The 24,354-nt window shown below is 40.2% G+C and overlaps 1 protein-coding gene across 6 annotated transcripts in view; it reads left to right on the plus strand.

The window, feature by feature from the left end:
• LOC129702901 (mucin-2) overlaps positions 1–24,354 on the plus strand; it is a 239,405-nt gene that overhangs the window by 147,490 nt on the left and 67,561 nt on the right. For 3 of the 6 annotated variants that reach the window (XM_055644980.1, XM_055644981.1, XM_055644984.1), the window contains 8 exons: positions 1,930–2,067; positions 4,709–4,789; positions 5,388–5,477; positions 15,537–15,626; positions 17,710–17,793; positions 19,951–20,043; positions 22,466–22,555; positions 23,488–23,568. In XM_055644980.1, the coding sequence (XP_055500955.1) occupies positions 1,930–2,067; positions 4,709–4,789; positions 5,388–5,477; positions 15,537–15,626; positions 17,710–17,793; positions 19,951–20,043; positions 22,466–22,555; positions 23,488–23,568 (747 nt within the window). The remainder of the gene's footprint in view (positions 1–1,929; positions 2,068–4,708; positions 4,790–5,387; positions 5,478–15,536; positions 15,627–17,709; positions 17,794–19,950; positions 20,044–22,465; positions 22,556–23,487; positions 23,569–24,354) is intronic. The other 3 variants (XM_055644983.1, XM_055644982.1, XM_055644987.1) reach the window with 3 other exon arrangements.

Raw genomic sequence — 24,354 nt, forward strand, 5'->3', positions numbered from 1 at the left:
GGGGAGAAAGTGGCTGGAAAAGGGGAGAGGCAATAGGGCGACATAAGCAATAGGGAGTTAGAACAAAGGCCAGAGATAAGAACAGATCTGAGACTGGTTTGAAGAGTTGTGCAATGTGAAGCCAGAGGGAGAAACGTAGGTGGAGGGGGGAGGATACAAATAGGTGGGAGTCCAGGTGGGGCACAGGGGTGGGAAGGGGTGGAGCAGTGGGGGATGTTTGGTGTAAGTTAGTTAGAGGTTACCATAAATTGGAGAATTCAATGTTCATACTGTTGGATTGTAAACTACCCAAATGGGAATATTGGATGCTGTTCCTCCAGTTTGTGTGTGGCCTCACTCTGGCAATAGAGGAGGCCCAAGACAAAGAGGTCAGTGTGGGAATGGGAAGGGGAGTTAAAATAGTTTGCAACCGGGACATCCAGTAGTCCATGGCGGACTGAGTGCAAGTGGTCAGCGAAATGGTTGTCAAGTATACACTTAGTCTCGTCGATGTACAGGATGCCACAACAGGAACACCAAAATGCAGTAGATGAGGTTAGAAGAGGTGCGTGTGAACGTACATGGATACATAGATGAGCGAGATATGGGGCAAAAATGTGCTCATCTCTGCTCATTGAACGATATTTGTCAATCCATCGGTGCATGCTGTGTTTTATCATTTTTGTATCATTTTAAAACAAATCCAAATGGTGCATAAGATGCGAAGTAATTTTCAGGGTTAGATCCTTCAGGATAATTTAATTTCCTGTATTTCATGCTTCCTTTGCATCCTATCAGACTGAAATGCCAACATCTGACACTCCAAATTTGGTTATTTTAGAGCCAGACCATGAGTTCTTCGACACTGATACATCTAATATAATTAGGTTTAGAACCTGATTGTGCTCAGATAACAGATAATGAGCATTTGTGCTTTGAGTATTGATGTTTCCTGGAATTTCATGCATTGTGATTATTTTATTCTCATTGTACTCTAGCTGGGCAGCACATTGTCAGCCAATCATGGCCATGAATTTGCGAAGATTATTTGCCATTAAATTAGTACTGATTTGGGGAAACAATGATTGGCATGAAGTGGCAATATCACTGTAATGTTTTTATTACCATTAAATTTAATTGGTGAACATGTTAATTTGATACTTTTATATTATTCATAGTTCCACTTGAATACACAATAAGATAAATTGTAAAACATTGTCACAATTTGACGATGCCCAGTAAAATGATTTTTTGTCCAAAACACTATTTTCTTCCTTATCCCTTCAACTCACAAGGTGACAACCTCTGACACGCCTAATATATGTAACATCCCAGATTGAAAAATGCTATTAACATTACTAATGTGTGCAATTCCATATTGAGTCCTGAACATTCTAACTTTGGGATGCTAAGGTTCCAGGTGTGGCTGCCCCTATTTGTGCCTTGAGCGTGGACTGTGCAATGGAATAATTGATATACACAAACTGAGGTTTGTACATATGTACCTGTAGCAGAAAGTTAGGCCATGCCGTTTTATTGGTATTTAGGTTACAGGTTTGTGAAGTGCATTTGATAGTCGTGCCACAGTTTAAATTAACTGTGAAATTCACTAAATGCGTCTTGGAATGAAGCAATTTTTAAAATCTTTTTCGTATTATTTGGACAAAATTGTAAATCAACTGCTCATGACTATAATGTTTATGGATAGTAACATTATTTTGTGCTGTTATACTATTGCTGGTTAATATTGAATTTGTACACAGTGTATTATACACTGGTTAGTTCATGGTTTCACGCTATCCATACAAATTAATTATGTGAAATGAATAAGAATAATTTTGCGAAATTGGTACATAATAGTCCTATAATTCAATATTAATCATGAGAATAACTAGTTATAAACGTGAGAAAACCAGTATTTTGTATCCAGCTTCCTTCTTATCTCTTCAGACCATGAGGTGAAAGTCTCAGAAGCTACTACTAGCGTGTTCACTTTAATGCCTGACGGTGGGCTGCCAGTCACTGATATTGCTAATGTGATCAATCCAATCCCAGAACCTGAGCATGCTCAGATAAGTGATACTGAAGGTACAGGTACCTTTAACAATATTTATGACTTAAGCTTGTGTTATAGTGATGGAAATTTAGGGCACATGCAGCAAGTGCTACCACACGCTTTTACAGTTACGTGCGTTATGATTGTCAATGCACTATATTGCTTGCAGCTTACAATGTTGTATCACGGCCCATGTGACATAAGCAATGCGTTGTAATTCTATGTCTTTGTTTTATGTATTTTGCTTTTTTTGTTGGGTTATTGTGCATATTTCATTGAGTTTATACATGGCTTAGATGTAAATGTGCTGTCCGCTGATCAGAACTATTTTGTTGAGAAGTTTATCGAATAATGATTGGATTTCATGCAATGGAAATTATATAGCACATACTTTTCATTATTGTTCTCGTACATGATTCTTCTCGAATAATACCGGATTAATTGGTCACCACTTTCTATTGAACGTAGTTTAGTATATCAAAACTATTATTAGTTGTGTAATTCATGGTTAGCTTCAATATTAAAATTATGAAAACAAATGCAGTATATTGATACAGTGATGATACCTGGTACTACTGCTATGTTCATCAAAATACCATGAGGATTTTGTATCTGGATTCCATCTTAACCCCTTGAACCAGCCCAGTTGAACCTCGCCAATGTCATCGACATTCCTGAGATGATGATTGGAATCTCCTAATCTGAATTTGCTAAGATTTACTGACATTCTGGCAATATTCGTGCCTTTGTGAATCTAGGAAATCAGTACCTAGTAACTATATATGGCAATATGCCCTTATGCAACAGGAATTTAGGACACATTCTAAAATGCCATTTGACTTTATAATTGAATGGTGGTATAATTCACTTGTGTCTGAATGTATTTGACAAGTCAGTGCACTGTCTTGCTTGCAACTTGTAACAAAAACGATATGAAATGATGACACTGCTCTTCATTTCATGGGATTTAGTGATTCTGCTTATTTCTGTTGGACTATTTGTGCAGCACATCTTTGGAGAAATTTAGATGCTGTGCTTGGCTATAAAGTGTTTGTCAAATTGTTGTGTCTGATTTGTCGTAGTGTGCTGGATGGTAATACAACATTTTAATGCATGGATTGTCTATTGCCATTTAAATCATGTACACTTTTGCTTTGAATATTTCTAATGTAATTGTCCTGAACATCAAGGAGAAAGTTTAACTTTTGTTGCTGTTATTGATTGTCTGCAAAAATATTAGTTAATGGTTGTATTTAACAGCGCGCGGCCGATTATCTTGAAATTACTGGTATTAATGTTGTTAGAAGTTGTATTCAACCTGCAACCAGTACAGTCGTCCACAACATTATTGTGATTTGATATTATTTGAAAGATAATTTTGAATGTTTTATGCATGGTTACATTTGAATTAATTGCTTGTCCTTAGAATGTCGTTGTAGGGCCAATTCAGCAATGGTGATACATTAATGTCCTATAACAAAGAGAAGAAATTAATTCATAAGCTGCTGAGTGTTTTCAACATGGTGCAACTGAAAAATTATTTTTTCCCCTGTAAGAGACAAAAATGGCCATTTTCTAGTAATTTTGTACAGCTCTAGTAATACCACCGGGCCAGTTGAGGGTTGGATGGGGAAGTTGATACTCACACTTCAGGATGTGAATTGTATGTCATTCATACACAAGGTCCCTTCATTTCTGATGTAACACTCAATGATATATCTTAAATTAAAAAAAAAAATTAGGAGGTCAAAAAGGAGACATGAAATGGCCTTAGCAAGCAGGACTATGGTGAATCCTCAAACCTTTACCGTTCAAAGTAAAGGGGTAATCCGGGAAAGAATGTGACCTCTCTGAGAAATCTACATGGGGAGCCAGAGGATATGAGTGGGTTCCTAAATGAATATTTCTCATCGGTATTCACCTTGAGCAAGATGTAGAGGATGGAGAGAGAGAGGAGTTAGAGGAGGAATATGTTGCTATTTTACAACATGTTCATATGTGGAAGGGAATTTTGGAACATATTAAGACAGTTAAATGCCCCGGGCCTGATTCTATTCTTAGATTATATTCAAAACAGTGGTGTTTGCTGGGGCTCCAAGGAGAGTTATGTATCTTTGCTAGCCTCGAATGACGTTCCAGAAGCAATGGTGATCTGAAGGGCAGGTTTTTTGCATAATGAACCAACCGCCAGGATAAGTGGTGGAGGCAAACAGAACTACAAGTCAATAGACAATATGTGCAGGAGTAGGCCATTTGAGCCAGCACCACCATTCAATGTGATCATGGCTGATCATCCCCAATATGTACCCCATATCCCCTGACTCCGCTATCTTTACAACATTTAAAAGGCTTATGGACAGTTACTGGGATAGAAAAGGAGTAGAGGGCTATGGGTCTAATGGAGGTAAATGGTAGGCATTTTGGTTGTCGCTATGCTGTAGAACACTATGATTCCATTACCTCAATTTTTATTTTTAACAAAAACTGTATTTCTAAGTTATTTTGTTATTTGGATTGGAATAAAATCTCTCCTCTGAAAGGACTGGGAGAATTTTACATGGAAGCTTCTTTATTCTTTTGGAATAGCCACTACATTTATGAAAGTGCACACAACCACCCTTGCATGCTTTTCACTTGGTTTATTTCATTTGGTATATTTGTTATTTGTTACAGACCATGAACTCTCAACATCTAAGACTGCAAAATTGTCTAATCCAACCCATGTTTATAATGCAGGAGAGAAAAAACAGACAGGTATTCAAAAAGCTATCAGGCTCTAAATAATAGTGCTATAAATACTGACCATGGAAGACATTTTATGCACATTCACCTTTTGCATTTTGCATGATTTTTTTTCTATTAGCTGTTGTGTCTGACAATTTAAATACATTTATACAATTAATTTAGTGGAATTATCTACAGCAATTTGCTTGAAGTGTGCTTGGTAATTATTTATATTTGACCATATTAAATTAAACAGCTGCAGCAGAGTATTTTAACTATGGCAAAGCTGATGTGCATGAGATACTATGGAATCATTAACAAGTGGTCTTTAGGGTGAATAACGTATGAAATATAAAAGACCAGTTTGGTTTATGTTCAAAACTAGTGCAAGAAATCAGATGGAATAACTGTCTATAATAATATGTACCAGGAATATCATCGGGGGTCCACAGCTAGTGTTGGAGATAAAACATTCAGATTTCTTATCAATTCATTGGCTAGATTGAAATAAACATATTGGTCCAATACAAAAACAGACACAAATGTTTCAGATGCCAAATAGGCAGGTTATTACTCTTCTGGGTAAAGACACAAGATTTGTATTTGGTTTCTTTGTCATCCTTTACAGAACATAAACTGCCAATCTCTGACACTTCACATGTGTTTATTCCAACCCCTGTTTCTGAGATTGACCACATAGAAGACAAGACATTCACAGGTACTTGTGGTAAATTGTGGTGTGAATAGTAATGATGCTACATAATGTTATGCAGAATTGATAGGTTTGATAATATTTTATGTAACCCATTCTAGAATTCTGTTATTTTGGTGATTTACAATTTGTGTTGTATCCTTAAGGTATATTCACTTTAAAGAAACCTAAGATGCAACATTGTACATTAAAAAAATAACAGCTAGTGAATTGACATTTAGTTTAATAAGTATTTATGCTGCAAAATCAGCGATCATCTATTTATATTTGCATTTTAATGCATGGCTAAAGTGATACTCATTTGATATTGAGACTGAATGTCCATTTTAAAGTTATGCTACACCACAATGACCTCAAGTTTATTTATTTGAAAATTATACTGGGTATGTAGTGTAAGTGTATAGTGCATGGAGTTCTTTTGATTGCTCATCTGTAAAATATACTTGCTGGGCACTGTCATACATTGCATGGATTATAAAGGTAGTGTTTGGCTATGTTTGTGTTTAGGAACTATGGAAAGAATGGTTAGATAATTGCATCAACAGCAAGTGTGTGTCTCACAATGCTGGATTTTGTTGTTGCATCCACTCATTGTTTCTTTCATTATCATGGCTATGCTGTGTAGATTTTGTCAGGAAATTAATCTGCTGTGCTTCTCAGATTTAATAATTAGTTTTGCTATTCTTACTAACTAGAAAATGGACCAGAATGTTTAGGGAAATGCTGATTAATACTGGGCATTTCCCTGCTTTAGTATTACTTAGTTTTGGATCCTAGCTTGATTGACTTGCCCTTCTGACTCCATTGTGCTCCAATATTGGATACCTCATTGAATTGAATTGAATTCCTTTATTGTCATTCAGACCTTACAGTCTGAACGAAATTTCGTGCCTGCAGTCATACATACAATCATACAATAATAAACAACACTAAACACAAATTAACATCCACCACAGTGTATCCTCCAAGCACCTCCTCACTGTGGTGGAGGCAAAAATCTTAGGGCTGCAGTCTCTTCCCTCCTCTTCTCCCTCTGCGTTCCACCCTCGAGCTGGGCCACTCTGACGGGAGCACCACAGCCCCTCACGGGAGTGTTTCAACCCCTCGCCAGACTGCCCTCACGGGAGCGTCACAGCCCCTCACGGGAGTGTCTCAACCCCTCGCCACGCCGCCCTCACGGGAACGTCACAGCCCCTCACGGGAGCGCCGTTCCAGCCCCGAGCTGGGCCACCCTCATGGGAGCGAGCCCAGGGTGAGTCCTGACTGGCTGCCTCCGGAGTCTCGAGGTCACCAGCTCCGCCATTAGGCCTCAGCGCAGACATAGGCAGAGAAGGGGGATACGACAAAAAAGTCGCATTCCCCCGAAGGGAGAGACAGCAAGCCCCGTTTCAACCCCCCACCCCCCACATAAACACAACCTAAAAACCAAAAACTTAACTAGACAAAACAGAAAAAAAAAAAAAAACAACACAAAAAAGTAAAGACAAACGGACTGCAGGCGAGCTGCAGCCGTTCACCAGCACCGCCACTTCCGGAAATGATCATGGAGTCAAACAGAAAATGACATGGTTGTGTAGTTTCACATCACATACTCTGGGGAATCTGATATCTGAACAATTCCATTCATTTGTATTGCGACAAACAGCTGAGAGGGAACAAGGTTAGTATCTTATAATTTACACTTTTCAAAATTAAATGTTTGGTTGAACATTTTTAATAGTTTCTTCTGAAATGTTCTTAACTGATGTTAATTTGTAATTTTGAATTTGTAACGGGGCAGGTTTTCTGCTGTCTCACAATTAATGGCTCTTTGCCGCTGAGCTACGCCATTTGTTCTGGTAAGTCGCTAGATACAGTCTTCCTCTGCAAGCCCGGATCCCGGCTCTACAACATGGCTGAGGGGAGCAGAGGGGGAGTTTTGGCAGATACCCATTTGGACTCAGAAAATGGCTTTGATATTTGCAAATGTTCACTAACATTTGGGACCAGTTTAAATTTAACATTCAAACGCAAGCGTCATAGAATCAGAGACATACAGCGGGGAAACATGTCCTACAGCTCTACGTCCCACCACGTCTGCATACACCACTGAGAACTTATTTTACACTTAATCCTGCACCCACCACAATTTAATTCTTATTCTCGTCATATTTACATACTAAAAACATTGACATTACCAAATAACAAATAAATAAATAACTACTAAACCTGTCCCCAGAAACTGACCTCTACTCTTCATTTAACATCTACCACATTTAACTTAATGCAGGCTCAGCAGTCAGACTTCCCTGTTGGACTCCATGAGTTCACCTATGCAGCATAAGAGCAGTCAACAGCAGGAGGGCAGCAGATATCACTGCTGACTTGGGCACATGCCAGTGCTGGAAGTTGTGATCTCATCACTCAGTATTAGAATTGACACTGGATCAGAAGTACCAGGCTGGTTATTCAAAACCCCTCACAGTTTTGATCATGTTTGGCTTGCTATTGAACAATTTTCTCAATGTTTTATTGAAAACAAATTCTGCCTCCCCACATGGCTCATTAGGCCTTGTTATCATTCAGGCCTCATTGTTGAGGATTGAGCTGGCAATTAATAGTAAAGTGACAGCGAATACATATGAGGTAAGTTTTGACTTTTTTTTCCTTGCACTGCTGAATCCCTGCTGACTCACCACTTGCAGAGAGTTTGAGCCCAATTTCATTTCCAGTTACAAATTGGAGGGTTTTACAGATCTTTCTACTTGCTGACATCTCATGGAAGACAGGTTTTTAAAAATGTCCAATGCTTGAATAATAATGCATATTAAATCTGTTTTCAGGGGCTTTATACCAGAAAATAGTTGGAAATTAAGCTTGGGCTCTTTAAGGTGGAATTGACTTTTAGAGTGTGTTATTGCTGCTGAACAGACAAACAGCTGACCAATGAAACCAAATACCTTTATCCATTTTGTGATATCCAGATACCAACTATGCCAGGAAATTATGAAATATCAGCAGGAGGTTGCAGAGAAAATAGTTTCCTTGACCACAGCTTTTGAGTTGACGGTAATAGAGGAGGCAGCAAGTGAACTAAAAGATGGCTGCATTAGAAATAAAGACCTGCTGATACTTGGGGTAACTGTATTAATTTTGGAGCAATGTCTTAAGTCAAATTTTCCATCAACTTTTCCCAAATAAAGCTGATGCTAGGAATAGCATTACATCATTGGTGTCTAGCAAAGCTAGACTAGGTGGAAAGTTTAGAACAATTTCTCAGTTATATTCATCAGGAGCAAACTTAATGACAGGAATCTCACCAGGAGTCAGTTAAAACTAAAATAAGGTGATACCTTCAGTGGGGTCAAAAGTGAGTCAGTTGGGTGAAGGCAAGTACTGTTGCAATGAATTGGATTAAGGAGGAAAATAAAGCTGCTAAATGCTTCGTTGCACATCTTTGCCGTGTGGGTAAGTCAGTAACTCACATGAAGTAAATGGATTGCACCTGGATCCACCAGCATGCGCAGGTTTGGATTATTTCCCTTCCATGTTCACCAGCTTTGTGTAGGGGCATCTCCAGCACAAATTAAATCATTTCTGTAAAAATCACTAGTTGAGACATGGCTGTAGTATTCAGCATTAGAAATATCCTGTACCTACAATTGCAATAAATACTGTACATGTGTATTGTTCTAATTAATATTAGCATTCCTTTGTGTTCCTTTGTGTACATATTTTAAGTTGGTCTCTATGGATGACCACAACATTGTATTTCATATTTTCCAAATTTCATCCTGTCCATGATCACCCCACGTTACAAACTTATGTCTTCCCAGTGAAGTATATAAGAAAACTGTACCTGAGCACCTGACATTGAAAGCCACAGGCTGTATTCATATAGTTATGTGACTAGAACTGCACACACTACTACAAGTGGGGTTTCACCAACGTCTTTTTGAGCTGCATCATGATGTCCCAACTTTGCTGCTCAATTCCCTTCCCAATGGAGGCAAGCATGCCAAATGACTTCTTCACCACACAGACCACCTGACTTGCGAATTTTATGGAACCATGCACCAAACCCCCAAATCCCTCTGTTTTGCAACACCCTCCAGGGCTCTCCCATTTACTATCTAAGTCCTGCCATGGTTTAACATACCAAAGGGCAACACCCCATACTTTTGTCAGTTAAATTCCATTTGTCATTCCATGGTCCACCTAACCAACAGATCTAGTTCTTGTTGTAAACTTAGATATCCATCCTTACTGTCTACTGTATCACTAATTTTGGTGTCATCTGCAAATTTACTAACAATATTAATGACATTGTCATCTAAATCTTTAAAGTATATAACAAACAACCAGGGACCTAGCACTGACCCCTGCGGCACATTAATAGTCACAGGCCTCCAATCAGATAAACAGGGAACCGATCAGATAAACAACCCTCTGCGACCAGCCTTCGACTCCTTCCTACAAGCCAGTTTTGAATCCAATTGGCCAGCTCACCTTGAATTCCATTCAATACAATCTTCCAGTCAGCCTACCATGTGGAAGCTTATCAAAGACCTTGCTAAACTCCATATAGACAACGTCCACTGCCCTGCCCTCATCAATCTTTTTGATGGTCTCTTCAAAAAATCTCTTTCAGATTTGTAAGATATGATTTCTTATACACAAAGCCATGCTAACTATTCCTAATCATTCCACTCCTATCCAAATGCTGGTAGACCCTGTCCCTAAGAATCCCTTCCAACAACATGCCTCCACTAACGCAGGTTCACTGGCCTGTAGTTCACTGGCTTGGCTTTGCTGCCCTTCTTAAATAGTGCTACAACATTATTTACTCTTCAGTCTACCAGAATTTTAGCTGTGGTAATGATGATACAAATATCTCTGCAAGAGCCTTTGCAATTTCCTCACTAGCTTCCCACAAGGTCCCAGGATGTACTTGGTCAGACCCTGGAGATTTATCCATCTCCATTTGCTTTAAAACTGCCAATACCTCGTCTTTGAGCACTTGTATAGTAATATCACATTAGTACACTATAATAATACATATGGAAAGTAGAAAGTAGTTGCCTAGTCAGTGAGATCATCTTCATCCACATCAAATGAAAGTAAGTATCTGATCTTTGGGATTCAGCTTTTGAAAATTGTTGCAGATACGGGTGAATGGAAGCAAGACCTCATAACATAGAATGGTTAATTCAAAGGATTCCGTGGCTGCACGAAAGAGGCTTTCATCTGTATATATGTTCCAGAATCATCTCGAGCTCATCCTCTTATAACAGGGGCCATGATGACAATCTATTCATGTCTTCAAAACTCAAGAGCATGATTGTATATTTAATTGGGGTTTCAGTAATTCCATTACTGTAACAAGGTCTCCTCATTATTGACAGATGGGTAAGTTTGCCAAAACTGTGACATGTGATTCTAGACTGGGTATTGAGTAATGAGGAAGGGTTAGTTAGCAGTTGTGTTGTGCGTGGCCCCTTGGGAAAGAGTGACCATAATATGTTTGAGTTCTTCATTAGGATGGAGAGTGACATAGTTAATTCAGAAACAAGGGTTCTGAACTTAAAGAAAGATAACTTTGAGGGTATGAGACGTGAATTGGCCAAGATAGACTGGCAATTGATTCTTAAAGGGTTGACGGTGGATATGCAATGGAAGGCATTTAAAGACTACATGGATGAACTACAACAATTGTTCATCCCAGTTTGGCAAAAGAATAAATCAGGGAAGGTAGTGCATCCGTGGATAACAAGGGGAATCAGAGATAGTATCAAAACAAAAGATGATGCATACAAATTAGCCAGAAAAAGCAGCCTACCAGAGGACTGGGAGAAATTCAGAGTCCAGCAGAGGAGGTCAAAGGGCTTAATTAGGAAAGGGAAAATAGATTATGAAAGAAAACTGGCAGGGAACATAAAAATTGACTGCAAAAGCTTTATAGATATGTGAAGAGAAAAAGATTAGTTAAAACAAATGTAGGTCCCTTGCAGTCAGAAACGGGTGAATTGATCATGGGGAACAAGGACATGGCAGACCAATTGAATAACTACTTAGGTTCTGTCTTCAATAAGGAATACATAAATAATCTGCCGGAAATAACAGAGGTCCGGGGGTCAAATGATATGGAGGAACTGAGTGAAATCCAGGTTAGTCGAGAAGTGGTGTTAGGTATTAATGGATTAAAGGCTGATAAATCCCCAGGGCCAGATAGGCTGCATCCCAGAGTGCTTAAGGAAGTACCCCCAGAAATAGTGGATGCACTAGTGATAATTTTTCAAAACTCTTTAGATTCTGGAGTAGTTCCTGAGGATTGGAAGGTAGCTTTAAAAAGGGAGGGAGAGAGAAAACGGGGAATTACAGAACAGTTAGTCACACATCGGTAGTGGGGAAAATGCTAGAGTCGGTTATTAAAGATGGGATAGCAGCATATTTGGAAAGTGGTGAAATCATTGGACAAAGTCAGCATGGATTTACGAAAGGTAAATCATGTCTGATGATTCTTATAGAATTTTTCGAGGATGTAACTAGTAGAGTAGATAAGGGAGAACCAGTGGATGTGTTATATCTGGACTTTCAGAAGGCTTTCGACAAGGTCTCACATAAGAGATTAGTACACAAACTTAAAGCACACGGTATTGGGGGTTCAGTATTGATGTGGATAGAGAACTGACTGGCAGACAGGAAGCAAAGAGTAGGAGTAAACGGGTCCTTTTCAGAATGGCAGGCAATGACTAGTGGGGTACCGCAAGGCTCAGTGCTGGGACCCCAGCTATTTACAATATATATATTAATGATTGGATGAGGGAATTTAATGCAACATCTCCACGTTTGCGGATGACACTAAGCTGGGGGGCAGTGAGGAGGATGCTAGGAGGCTGCAAGGTGACTTGGATAGGTTGGGTGAGTGGGCAAATGCATGGCAGATGCAGTATAATGTGGATAAACGTGAGGTTATCCACTTTGGTGGCAAGAGCAGGAAAGTGGACTATTATCTGAATGGTGGCCGCTTAGGTAAAGGGGAGATACAACGAAACCTGGGTGTCATGGTACACCAGTCATTGAAAGTAGGCATGGAGGTGCAGCAGGCAGTGAAGAAAGCTAATGGTATGTTAGCATTCATTGCAAAAGGATTTGAGTATAGGAGCAGGGAGGCTCTACTGCAGTTGTACAGGGCGTTGGTGAGACCACACCTGGAGTATTGCGTACAGTTTTGGTCTCGTAATCTGAGGAAAGACATTCTTCCCATAGAGGGAGTACAGAGAAGGTTCACCAGACTGATTCCTGGGATGGCAGGGCTTTCATATGAAAAACGACTGGATAGACTTGGCTTGTACTCGCTAGAATTTAGAAGATTGAGGGGGGATTTTATAGAAACTTACAAAATTCTTAAGGGGTTTGACAGGCTAGATGCAGGAAGATTGTTCCCGACGTTGGGGAAGTCCAGAACAAGGGGTCACAGTTTAAGGATAAGGGGGAAGTCTTTTTGGACCGAGATGAGAATTTTTTTTCACAAAAAAAGTGGTGAATCTGTGGAATTCTCTGCCACAGAAAGTAGTTGAGGCCAGTTCATTGGCTATATTTAAGAGGTAGTTAGATGTGGCCCTTGTGGCTAAAGGGAGCAGGGGGTATGGAGAGAAGGCAGGTACAGGATACTGAGTTGGATGATCAGTCGTGATCATATTGAATGGCGGTGCAGGCTCGAAGGGCCGAATGGCCTACTCCTGCAACTATTTTCTATGCGATTGAGAATGCACTAAGATGGTGGAAGCAGGCAATCTCACAATCTTTAACAGATATTTGGAATAATTCTTGAAACACTGTGCCATACAAGGGTACAGGCTGAATGAAAATGGGATTAGCATAGGTAGATATTTTGGTCATTACCAGACGAGTACATTGATAGTGAATGGTGGACATCTGAAGGACTTACCAAGAGGTGAGTAATATTATTGTCTTTTCCAGGAAGCAAACATCTGCACAACCTGTTATTGGACCTTCTTTCCAGGTTATGGAGAGTAGCTGGTCAGCTTATCCTACAGCTGTAGAAATACAAAAGTTTATATCATATTTTGACAATAATTTCTCAACTTTAAATAATAGCTTTCTCACTTCTGAACCTGTCTGACACATGACACTCATTCTGGATAATCTGACTGCATTAGTTGATTCCTTGTCATAAAATTAGGGAACGTTGCCTGTGCTAATGTCAATATTGGTTATAGTCACGTAATTGGAAAAATACTATTCTTCTCAACTCTGCAACTTTACGATGGGTTACCGCTGACCGTGCTCAATCCCACTTACTTTCTCCTTCCCAAGAACTGATTGACCTAGTCAACTGGCATTGGATTATTCCCAGCTGCTCTGCGAGGCATTACGAATGCTTTAATATAATTCTTGGGTATTGCGTACATTGTAGTCATGTGCAAGAGTGGGCCATATTTAAATTAGCCTCCTTTTGTTCCATACACAAATTATTGTTATATAACTTTAGTAGGAGTCCAGTTAAAGCAATTTAATGAGTAACAGGGTTTCACATAAATGGAATAGATGATACAAAATCTGAAGAAGGGTCCTGACCTGAAATGCCACATTTCCACGTTCTCCAGAGATGCTGCCTGACCCGCTGAGTTACCACGGCATTTTTTAAATACAAAGATTTTGTTTGTTTTATGAATAAATTTAATAAATATGTTGTCACCAGAGATAATACACAATCAACCAAACAAATAAATTAACTTAAGTCAATTGGAAACCAAAAATTTGCCGATTATGGAAATCTGAAATAGAAATGTATTGTGAAGATTATTTAGTCATCATGCAACCTCTGTGGAGAGACACTTCATCAGAAGTTGTTTATGTGATCAATTTAAACTCTCAACTAAAGCAACATGTGTTTTAGTCATTTGTTCTTGATTCAGAAATGTTGCTGAGCAATTGTTTGTCCTGCTGCATGTTGGTGTAATGTACACTCAGCTAGCATGATATTATGTTTTGCATGAAACCCTGGGCAAGATATCATGCACCTCATTGCTTTTAAAAACTTTGCATGTCTAAATTATATTATGTACAAGAACACAAGAAATTAGGAGCATGCGTGGGCCTCCAGGGCCCTCAAGCCTGGCTGGCCACTCATTATGATGATGACTCATCTATGGTAGCCTCGTCCACTTCTGTAAATTCCCCATAACCTTTAAATACTCAATCTTTCAAATATTCGTCAATTTCCGCTATAAATACACCGAATGATCTACCAACCTCTGGATTTAGAATTGCAGAGATTATTTACCCTCAGGGAAAATACATTTCTGTGCACCTTGGACTTAGGTGACCAGCTCCATTTGTAACCATGTCCCCTTGTTCATCACTCTCCCACTAGAAAAAATATTTCAGCATCTACCCTGTTAAAGCCCTTTTAGTATCTTACTGAAATAATGTCACCCTCAACCATCTAAGGAATACAGACCAAACTATCAAGCTCATGATAGGACAACTCTTTCATTCCAGGATTAGCCAGATGAATCTCTATTCAACTGCTTCTAATGCCACTAAATCCTTTTTTTAAGTAAGGGAACCAAAATTCTGCATAGTATTCCAGGTGTGGCTCCATCAACACAACCTTTACAAAACCTTCCTATTCTTAAAGTTCAACTCTCTTGCACAAGATTCTAAATGCCAATTACGTTCTTAACTGCCTTTTATATTTTTGTGATTCATGCACAAGAATGCCTAAAATCCTCTGAACCACCAATTTCCCGTGTCCCTCGCCATTTAGATAATAATTGATGTTTTGAATCCTCGTACTGAAGTGCATGTCTTCACACTGACCCATGTTAAACTACACTTTTGCCCAATCTATCTTCTATAACCCATTGTGGAATCATAATGTCCTCATCATAAGATGCCTTTCCACGTATTTTCGGATCATATAGAATAACATCTGTAGTTCTTGATTTGGGAGACTTTGATTCTGTACTCATCTAGGTGTATAGCAAATGTCCAGAAAGGGCAAATTCTCATGAAAAATGTGATGTTTGTATTTGGTTTCTTTGTTGTCCCTTGCAGACCGTAACCTGACAAACTCTGGCATTACTCGTGTATTAGATCAATCCCCTATATCTGAACGTGGTAACACAGAAGACCAGGAATTGAAAGGTATTTGCGTTAAACTGTGATGTAGTGCCAATTGTCAAAAATATGAACACAAGAATATACATGATACAGAACTGAATGATGGTTTGGCTAATAACTGTTCTCTTTCCTCTTGTACAGTTCTTCAGGATTGAGGATGTCCTGTAGATTTCTGTAGGTCTGGGGTGGCTACAGAGGCCAGTGTGGGTGGGAGCTGTTGACTCTGCCATCGATAGTTGATAGGAGATACTGTAGTTGGCTCTTACACCTGTTGTCTGGTGGCAATGCACTTTGTGCTAGTTTTGACTTCTTTATCTTCAAACATACTTTTACTCGGGTGGCCCAAGGTTGTCCTGGTGAAATTAAGGCATAATTGATGTCTGCCTTCATTGAGAATGGTTCTCAAGGTACAGTAAGTGGTCTGTCCTTTTCAGGGCCTTGACATGGCCCTCTGAAGGATACAAGAGTCTATGTTACACCATGGAGAAGATTGTTAGAGAACGTTTGCTTTGCAGATATTAACAATATGCTACAGAGGATAAGGCAACAATGATTTGGACCTCTTAATATATGTATTTGCAAGCGTCGATTGAGAGGTCCAGCTGGGGCAATGTTGTTTCTAGAACAGAGGCAATATATTTGAATTGTTTCATTTGGCTTACAAATTAGAACCACGACAGCAAGAGCTTGTTGGGAGCGAAGGGCAGCACTGCAGTGAGGAAGATTGAGCAAAAATGTTGGGCCAATTATACAATCTTTCTCGATGTCATCTTCCAGGGATTATGTCTGTTGTGACCTGCTGATCAGGATCATGGCTTACATGCTATCGTGAAGAAGAACAAGAAGAATAAGATGGAGATTAATTTCTGGTTAAGCAAATTTGAATAAAATGATGTTCAGTGCGTGTCAGTTGACAGTCCGAATAATTTTGCGAGGTTATAAAAACAGGGCCCTTACCCGAAACGTCACCTATCCATGTACACTAATGATGTTACCTTGAACGCTGAGTCACTCCAGCACTTTGTGTTCTATGCAAGATTCCAGCATCTGCAGTTCCTTGTATTTACACATATAGTTATTGACGCGTCTCCCTTCATTTGCTTTGAAGGTGAAGGTTATGTCTGTAGTGTATTTAGGCAGATGGAATTCACTTTGTGATTTTGGATGGTTGCTCTATTGTCATAGGGGCAAGGCAGTTGGGGAAGGCCCTGGCGAGGACTTTCCCTGTGGCAGACATTAGAGAAAATCCTGTGTGTTTGCTGAAATACGATTTGTCTGTTTAATTGAAGATTGGCACATTTGCGGTGCTCTGAGATCTCTCGCCAGATATGGGAGATGAAGTTGTGAATGAGATCTCTTTCTGCTGAATTTAGAACCTCTGCTGGGATTCAGCCAATGTCTGAGAACAATTTGTTTTCTAGTTGGTGTATGTCCTTTTCAGCTACTTTTAGGTCAGGGATGCCAGCAAAGCATTGCATTATTCCAACATCCTAATCCTAAGGACACGTTGGTTGGTATTTATTTGACCACTGTAAACTACCCCCAATGTAGTTGGGTGGCAGGAGAATCAAGAGAGTTCATGGGTATGTGAAAGGGTACACAGGTCATCCTCGGGGTTCCATCCCTGAGAACACTCGAAACCCAAACAGTTCACGTCGGAAAAAGGGCCACAAACTTGAGTTCTCTCACCTGGAGGATACCTGCAACTTCGCAGCAGCTATCAAATCCATATCGCTATCCTCCCATATGCTTGTTCATACGTGGCAGCTGTACATATGTCTGGCATTCGTAAGGTGGGTAGGACCTTACTGGAAAATGTGTGGGAAGTCACTGATGAGATTATTCTGGAACTGGCGTGGACTCAATGGGCTGAGTGGTTTCTTACGTCTTAAGGAAATAGGAAATCATTAGATTTCAGACCATTTAGTCAATTATTTGTGAACTGCAAGATTATAAAGCATGCAATTGCCAATACATTATTGTGTGAATAAATTTGTCAGTTTTGAGCCATTAATTTATTTATTTCACAAAAGAGTAACATCACATTACAGAGAAGGTAAGTTAACAAAATAGTAAAGATACAAAGGATTTTCTTTGTTTCTTCTAGCCCCTATACCAACAAATTCTGAAACTTCTCACTCGTTCAGTTCAACTCCTGAACTTGGTAAAAAAGAAGACAAGGAGATCGCAGGTAATTGGTTGCTTGTAATATGAGTCACTGCTCGCATGTCTTGTTCTGAAAAATACACTAATTTCATTTGCCACATCTTGCATAAAGAAAAGTAACATATGCTTGGTTTCATGCTTGAGGTTGAGGTTGTTGCTAAAACAGAATAATTCACTTCTATTATACGCAAGATATGCAAAGATTTTATTTTGGTTTTAAATATTTAGAACAAACCAAATGTAGCTAGACTAAAGATTGTTTGCAGTAGATGATGATTCAAAAATATTATTTGTTTCATTCAATGACAGAGTGAAAGTATTTTGTCTTGGATAGGTTCCTCCAGTTTCATAAATTTTGATGAACGAAAAGCTGAGGTGCGATTTTTGCCCTGCATGGAGCCATTTTCATATATCATTGTGGAATTTAATTAATTTGTAATAAAATTCAAATTTCAATGTTTGCATAAACTGTGCTGGGTCATATAGCATGAGCAGTGAATTTGAGACTATTGCATATTGCTCATGTATAACAAAGGTATATTTTCTTGGAATTTGCACCTTTTCTTGCTTATACCTCAGTAAAACATTACATGATCAGATTGGTGTTCAAGAAGGAACTGCAGATGCTGGAAGATCGAAGGTACACAAAATTGCTGGAGAAACTCAGCGGGTGCAGCAGCATCTATGGAGCGAAGAAAATAGGCGACGTTTTGGGCTGAAACCCTTCTTCAGACTGATTGGTGTTTGTTAAGCTTAATTTTGATGAAATGCATAATCAATTAAGACATCTCCAAGCTTTTCCTCTCTGGAGGTAAAAGTGTCAGAAGTGTGACAGGTGAAATTCTGGGCCTCCCTACTGCCCTGCTATTAATTAGGTAATTTTCCAAAGTTAGCTATATATTTTTTCCTCTGAGACATAAATGAATTTATGACAGCAACTTAAAAGGCAGTCTGCCTGTCTCAATTATAAAATTGTATGTTTGGGAATTCAGTTAAACAACTCACTTTTCTTATTGCTGTACAATGCGAAATTGCTTTTATTTTCCCCAGAACAAAATATTGTAATGGCCATTGCAACATCGTTTCATTTATTTCTGAAATTTTGAACAGGCATTTCTGAGCATGAGTTTTCTTTATGTCCCTAACTTTAACTCTACATTGAGTGTGCTGAAGGATGCAATTTCCCATCCAGTACTCTTTTTGGTGGACTGGAGAAAAACTGGGACTTGATGCTGGGAAACAGCCATTGTTGGGAACCGCTAGGGCAACATGGTTGTTGCACATCAGTCCTGGACTGGACGTTTGTCCTCCATCCACCCGCACCCTTGAATGTTCTCCCCCCACAATTCATTCAGTGCCAACAAACACTTTTCATACCGTTCCTTGCTATTTATCCCTTTCCCTACCTTTTGTTGTTAAGCCACAGTGGCACCAATGGCTGTATTTCCCCCCCTCTCCAATCCCATTCCAAATCACCATCAGTGATCCAAGCATGACTCTCGGTCTATGGTGTATTGTTCTATTTCTTCCATTGCTCCAAACTTCTTCCATGTGCACGAATGCCAAGCTCTGATGACAACCATGCTCTACTACTGAAAACCAATGTACAGGAGATGCTGTCGGTCATATGAAATGTTAAATGGAAGCCCTATCTACCTTCTAGGTTGCTATAAAAGATCGTATAGCACTATTTTAAACAATAGCAATAAAGTTATCAATGTTATCCTGATTAAAATCCTAAATTTGTTTCTTTTGGCTGAGGTTGAAACTCTTCCTTCTGTTTATCAAAATTCTTCATGACTTTGAGTTCTCAACTTTAGTGTCCACTTAATTTTTATTCCAATGAGAATTGTCCAGCAAACACAATCACTTCTCATATACTGGCATACCACTTCCCCAGTACCATGTTTAGTTTAGTTGAGAGATAGAGCAAGGAAACAGGCCCTCCAGCCCATTGCTCACCAGTTTACACTAGTCCTAAATTATTCCACTTTCAAATCCATTCATTACACATTAGGGGCAATTTTGCAGAGGCCAATTAACCTACAAACCCTTGCATCTTTGGGATGTAGGAGGAAACCGAAACGCTGGAGGAAATTCACAAATGTCCAGGTAGTTATTGTTAGTATTACTTGAGTGAAAAAATACAGGTGTGCATTTTTTTTTTTTAAATCCCTTATAGATTATACACAGCTACATTCTGGCAATCCACCAAATATATTCAATCAAGAACAAGAATCTGCACTTGATAGCATAGAGAACAAGGATTTGGCAGGTAATTGCAGTAATATCCCTGGCATGCGTTCTTGATGGTGTAGTAAAATGTTTTAAGAAACTCTATCCACTACTTTGTTAAATTAAGTGGTTTTAAAAAACGACAGTATTAGATTTATTGAATTTACATTTATACATAAATAAATATGGAAGAGCAATGTAGAACGCAGTTTGCCCTAAAGAAAAGTTTGCATCAAGAATGTTGCTAAGCCAGAGAATAACTGTAAAAATACTTAGTATGGGAAATTTTAAGAACTACTATAGCTTGTGATTGCAAGCTCTGCAGCTGTTATCTTGTAAACAGTGCTGAATTGTATCATGCACAATGGTTTGCATGTTTTGCGTAACTCATTACAGCATATCACGTTAACTGTAGAAATCGATACAGATTCAAAATGTAGTTGGCAATCAGTGCACCATGTCTTGCATGGATTCCATTCATTGCTGTTGTTTTTAATATATGATGTGATCAGTTTGTCTTGTATTCCATACCTTTAAAGGGCTTTACTTGTACTGTATCACATGAACTTTATGGGCATGTAAAATAGATTGCCTGATCAATATTGTGCATTCGAAGCATGTTGCTAAAAATTGTGATGTCAATGAATGCGACTTCTTTCATAAAATCTATGGCACATTGTCTTCACGTATTATTCTATATGTTGCACTCATGCATAGTGAGTAACGGTGGAATGCCACCATCTCTTGCCTGGAATCCATATGATGTTTTTGCATGAAACAAGTTATCTAGAAACTGCCAAGGCATCTTGCAGATTTTAACATTTGCATGCATTATTCTATTTGTTTAATAAGTTTATCCCTGAACTTTGTGTTCTTCTTGTCGTGGAATGGATCTGGCCTATATTGAGGCTTTCGTAGTACAGGTGCACAACCTTTTATCCGGAGTTCCAGAAACCGAAAAGCTCCGAAAACCTGCCATTTTTTCCAGAGGTCGTCTGCGCACCAAAGATCGCGTTTGGCGCCAAACTTGACCCAAAACGACCCACGGTCAACCCAGGTCTGTACTACTGTAGCGGCTGCCTCCTCCCTGGAGACCGGGAGACGCTTAAACATCTGTAAATCATTGCTTAAATGTTAGTCAGTTAGTTTGGAGGGCTTTTATGTGAAGGGGGGGGTGAAGGGGTAAACTTTAATTCTTAGTCCCCTACCTGGTCGGAGAGGCGGGGAGCGGTCAATGCCTTGCCGGGTCGCCGTGCAGTAAGCTCTGCAGCGCTGTGGCCGGTGGGGCAGCGGGCGGCGCCGGTTGTAGCTCTGACCCGGCAACTCTACCCCTGGCTGCGAGGCGCTCCAAATCCAGCGCGGCCCGCGGCCGGACGCCCCAGCTCCGCGAATGTCGGGGGTCGGCGGCATCGCAGCGCTGGGATACCAGCGGGGAGCGGGCAATGCCTTACCGGGTCGCCGTGCGGCAAGCTCCGGAGCGCTGTGGCCACCGACACACAACATCGCGGAGCGTCGCTGGATTTGGAGCCGCGCAGCCAGGGGTAGAGTTGCCGGGGTCGGAGCTCCAACCGGCGCCGCCCGCGGCCGGACGGAGCCCCCAGCTCCGCGGCTCCAAATCCAGCGACGCTCCGCGAATGTTGGAAGAAGGCGGCCACAGCGCTCCGGAGCTTGCCGCACGGCGACCCGGTAAGGCATTGCCCGCTCCCCGCTGGTATCCCAGCGCTGCGACGCCGCCGACTCCCGACATTCCCGGAGCTGGGACGTCCGGCCGCGGGCCGCGCTGGATTTGGAGCGCCTCGCAGCCAGGGGAAGAGTTGCCGGGGTCGGAGCTACAACCGGCGCCGCCCGCGGCCGGACGGAGCCCCCGGCTCCGCGAGTTTGGGAGTCGCCGACCAGGTAGGGGACTAAGAATTAAAGTTTCCCCCTTCACCCCTACTCCACCACCACCACCACATAAAATCCCTCCAAACTAACTGACTAACATTTATGCAATGATTCTCCCGGTCTCCGGGGAGGAGGCAGCTGCTCCAGATTTTTCAAGCCGCCCGCACTACCTACCTAATCTACGCTAAAAATCTTCCATTCTGAAATCCGAAAATGTCCGAAATCCGACAAGTGTCTGGTCCCAAGGCTTTCGGATAATAGGTTGTGCACCTGTTTTTTAAATATTGTTTTTGACTGAATATGTCTTTTCATATTTCAATAATTCTGGAATGGAAGGCGTTGAATGGTACTGAACTAACAATTCAGATCTTAGTCTTGCCAACAGTTATGATTGTTATTATTAGATATAAATAAGTTCTACCACGGAGATGCATTAGCATAATCAGCACATAATAAATGAATGAAGCCTGTATTTGGTATATTTTTATGATACCAACCTATAACTCAGATATACTGTACTGGTGCCATTTGGTGAGAGATGGAAGAAGCTTGCATTTAGTATCTTTTGTCCTTGACAGACTATAAGTTTTCCTCTTCTGACACTCCCAATGTGTTCAGACCAACCCCAGTATCTCAAATGCGTAGCACTGGGAAAAAAGATCACTCAGGTATTTTTTAAAAAAGCATGGATTTGAACATTGCTGTTTAACATTATGTAAAAAATTCATAATCACCTCTTAATCATCCATTGTTGCTCAACAGTCTTTGCATTAGTGTTTTCATAATTTGTACGTCACTTACTATGCATTTATCCTTTACTTCCTGAATTTCTGGCGAAAACCACTGTTGTTCAGATAGAAATTACAATTGCAGAATGTCTGATGGAGTAGTAGAAGATGTTTTGAGGATAATTAAGGTTTTGGATGACTTTTTTTGCATTGTATTTAATTTTATACTGAGAAAATGCATTAAATTTAATGTTTAGCTTATAATCGGACATTTTTATATGGCACTCAAATCGATCTTCCAAAAATATTAGATATTGGCTGAAATTATACTAACCGCTGACAGATATAAATACTGTGCTGTTAGGCCCCATTTATTGTTACACGTAGCACAGTACTTTGCTTTGCATTTGTGTAAGATGAGCTTTAGCCATTTATCTGTCTGCTTTGCTTGAAATTCACAATTTGCTTTTAAATTATATGAAATAATTATGTTATAATTTATTGCATTTCATGCACTTTGCCAGTCTGAACGTATCGATAGTGGTTTGCATGTTTTGTGCAATAATAGTTTTTTCAAGTGAATATCTAAATGATGTTCACATCAGTGTTGATATGAAATGCATTATTAATTCAATACTTTGTACATTGCCTTGTATATAATCAGAAATGATGTACAAACTTCCTTGGTAATTAAATACATTGCAATTTCCTAATGCTTTGCTGATGCACGTAAACAATCAAAGGGTTTCCATATTGGAACTTGCTCTTAACTTGAACCAGGTCCATCTGGAACCATGATAAAATTATATGGTCTCATGATGTGAATTTCTAATTGCCGGATTTTGTTTCTTTTTATTTGTTACCTCTTGCAGTATCTGATCCTCCAAAGGATAGTCCGTCCATCATCACCTCCATTCCAGTGCATAAAACTAATGCCAAAGTGGACCGTACAGGTAATGGTCAGTTACATTACTACTAGCAGTGGGGATTATGGAATACATAATAATAATAATAATACATTTTATTTATGGGCGCCTTTCAAGAGTCTCAAGGACACCTTACAAAAATTTAGCAGGTAGAGGAAAAACATGTAAGGGGAATGAAATAAATAGTAGAGACATGACTAGTACACAAAGTAAATACAGAATTCAATACAAAACACAGTATGAGGCAATTAATGCACAGATGAAAAGGGACGGCACGTGGGGCTAAGGATAGGCAGAGGTGAAGAGATGGGTCTTGGGGCAGGACTGGAAGATGGTGAGGGACACGGAATTGCGGATCAGTTGGGGGAGGGAGTTCCAGAGCCTGGGAGCTGCCCTGGAGAAGGCTCTGTCCCCAAAACTGCGGAGGTTGGACTTGTGGATGGAGAGGAGACCAGCTGATGTGGATCTGAGGGACCGTGAGGGTTGGTAGGGGGAGAGGAGGTCAGTGAGATATGGGGGGGGGGGCAGATGGTGGAGGGCTTTGTAGGTGAGGATCAGGATTTTGTAGGTGATCCGGTAGGAGATGGGAAGCCAGTGAAGTTGTTTGAGGACTGGAGTGATGTGATGCCAGGATTTGGTATGGGTGATGAGTCGGGCGGCTGCGTTCTGGACCAGTTGGAGTCGGTTGATGTAGGTGGAGCTGATGCCAAGGAGAAGTGAGTTGCAATAGCCCAGTCGGGAGGAGATGAAGGCATGGATGAGTCTTTCAGCAGCGGGCGGTGTGAGAGAGGGTCTGAGTTTGGCGATGTTGCG

This window comes from Leucoraja erinacea, chromosome 13 (genome assembly GCF_028641065.1).
Source record: "Leucoraja erinacea ecotype New England chromosome 13, Leri_hhj_1, whole genome shotgun sequence".
Taxonomy (NCBI): Eukaryota; Metazoa; Chordata; class Chondrichthyes; order Rajiformes; family Rajidae; genus Leucoraja; species Leucoraja erinaceus.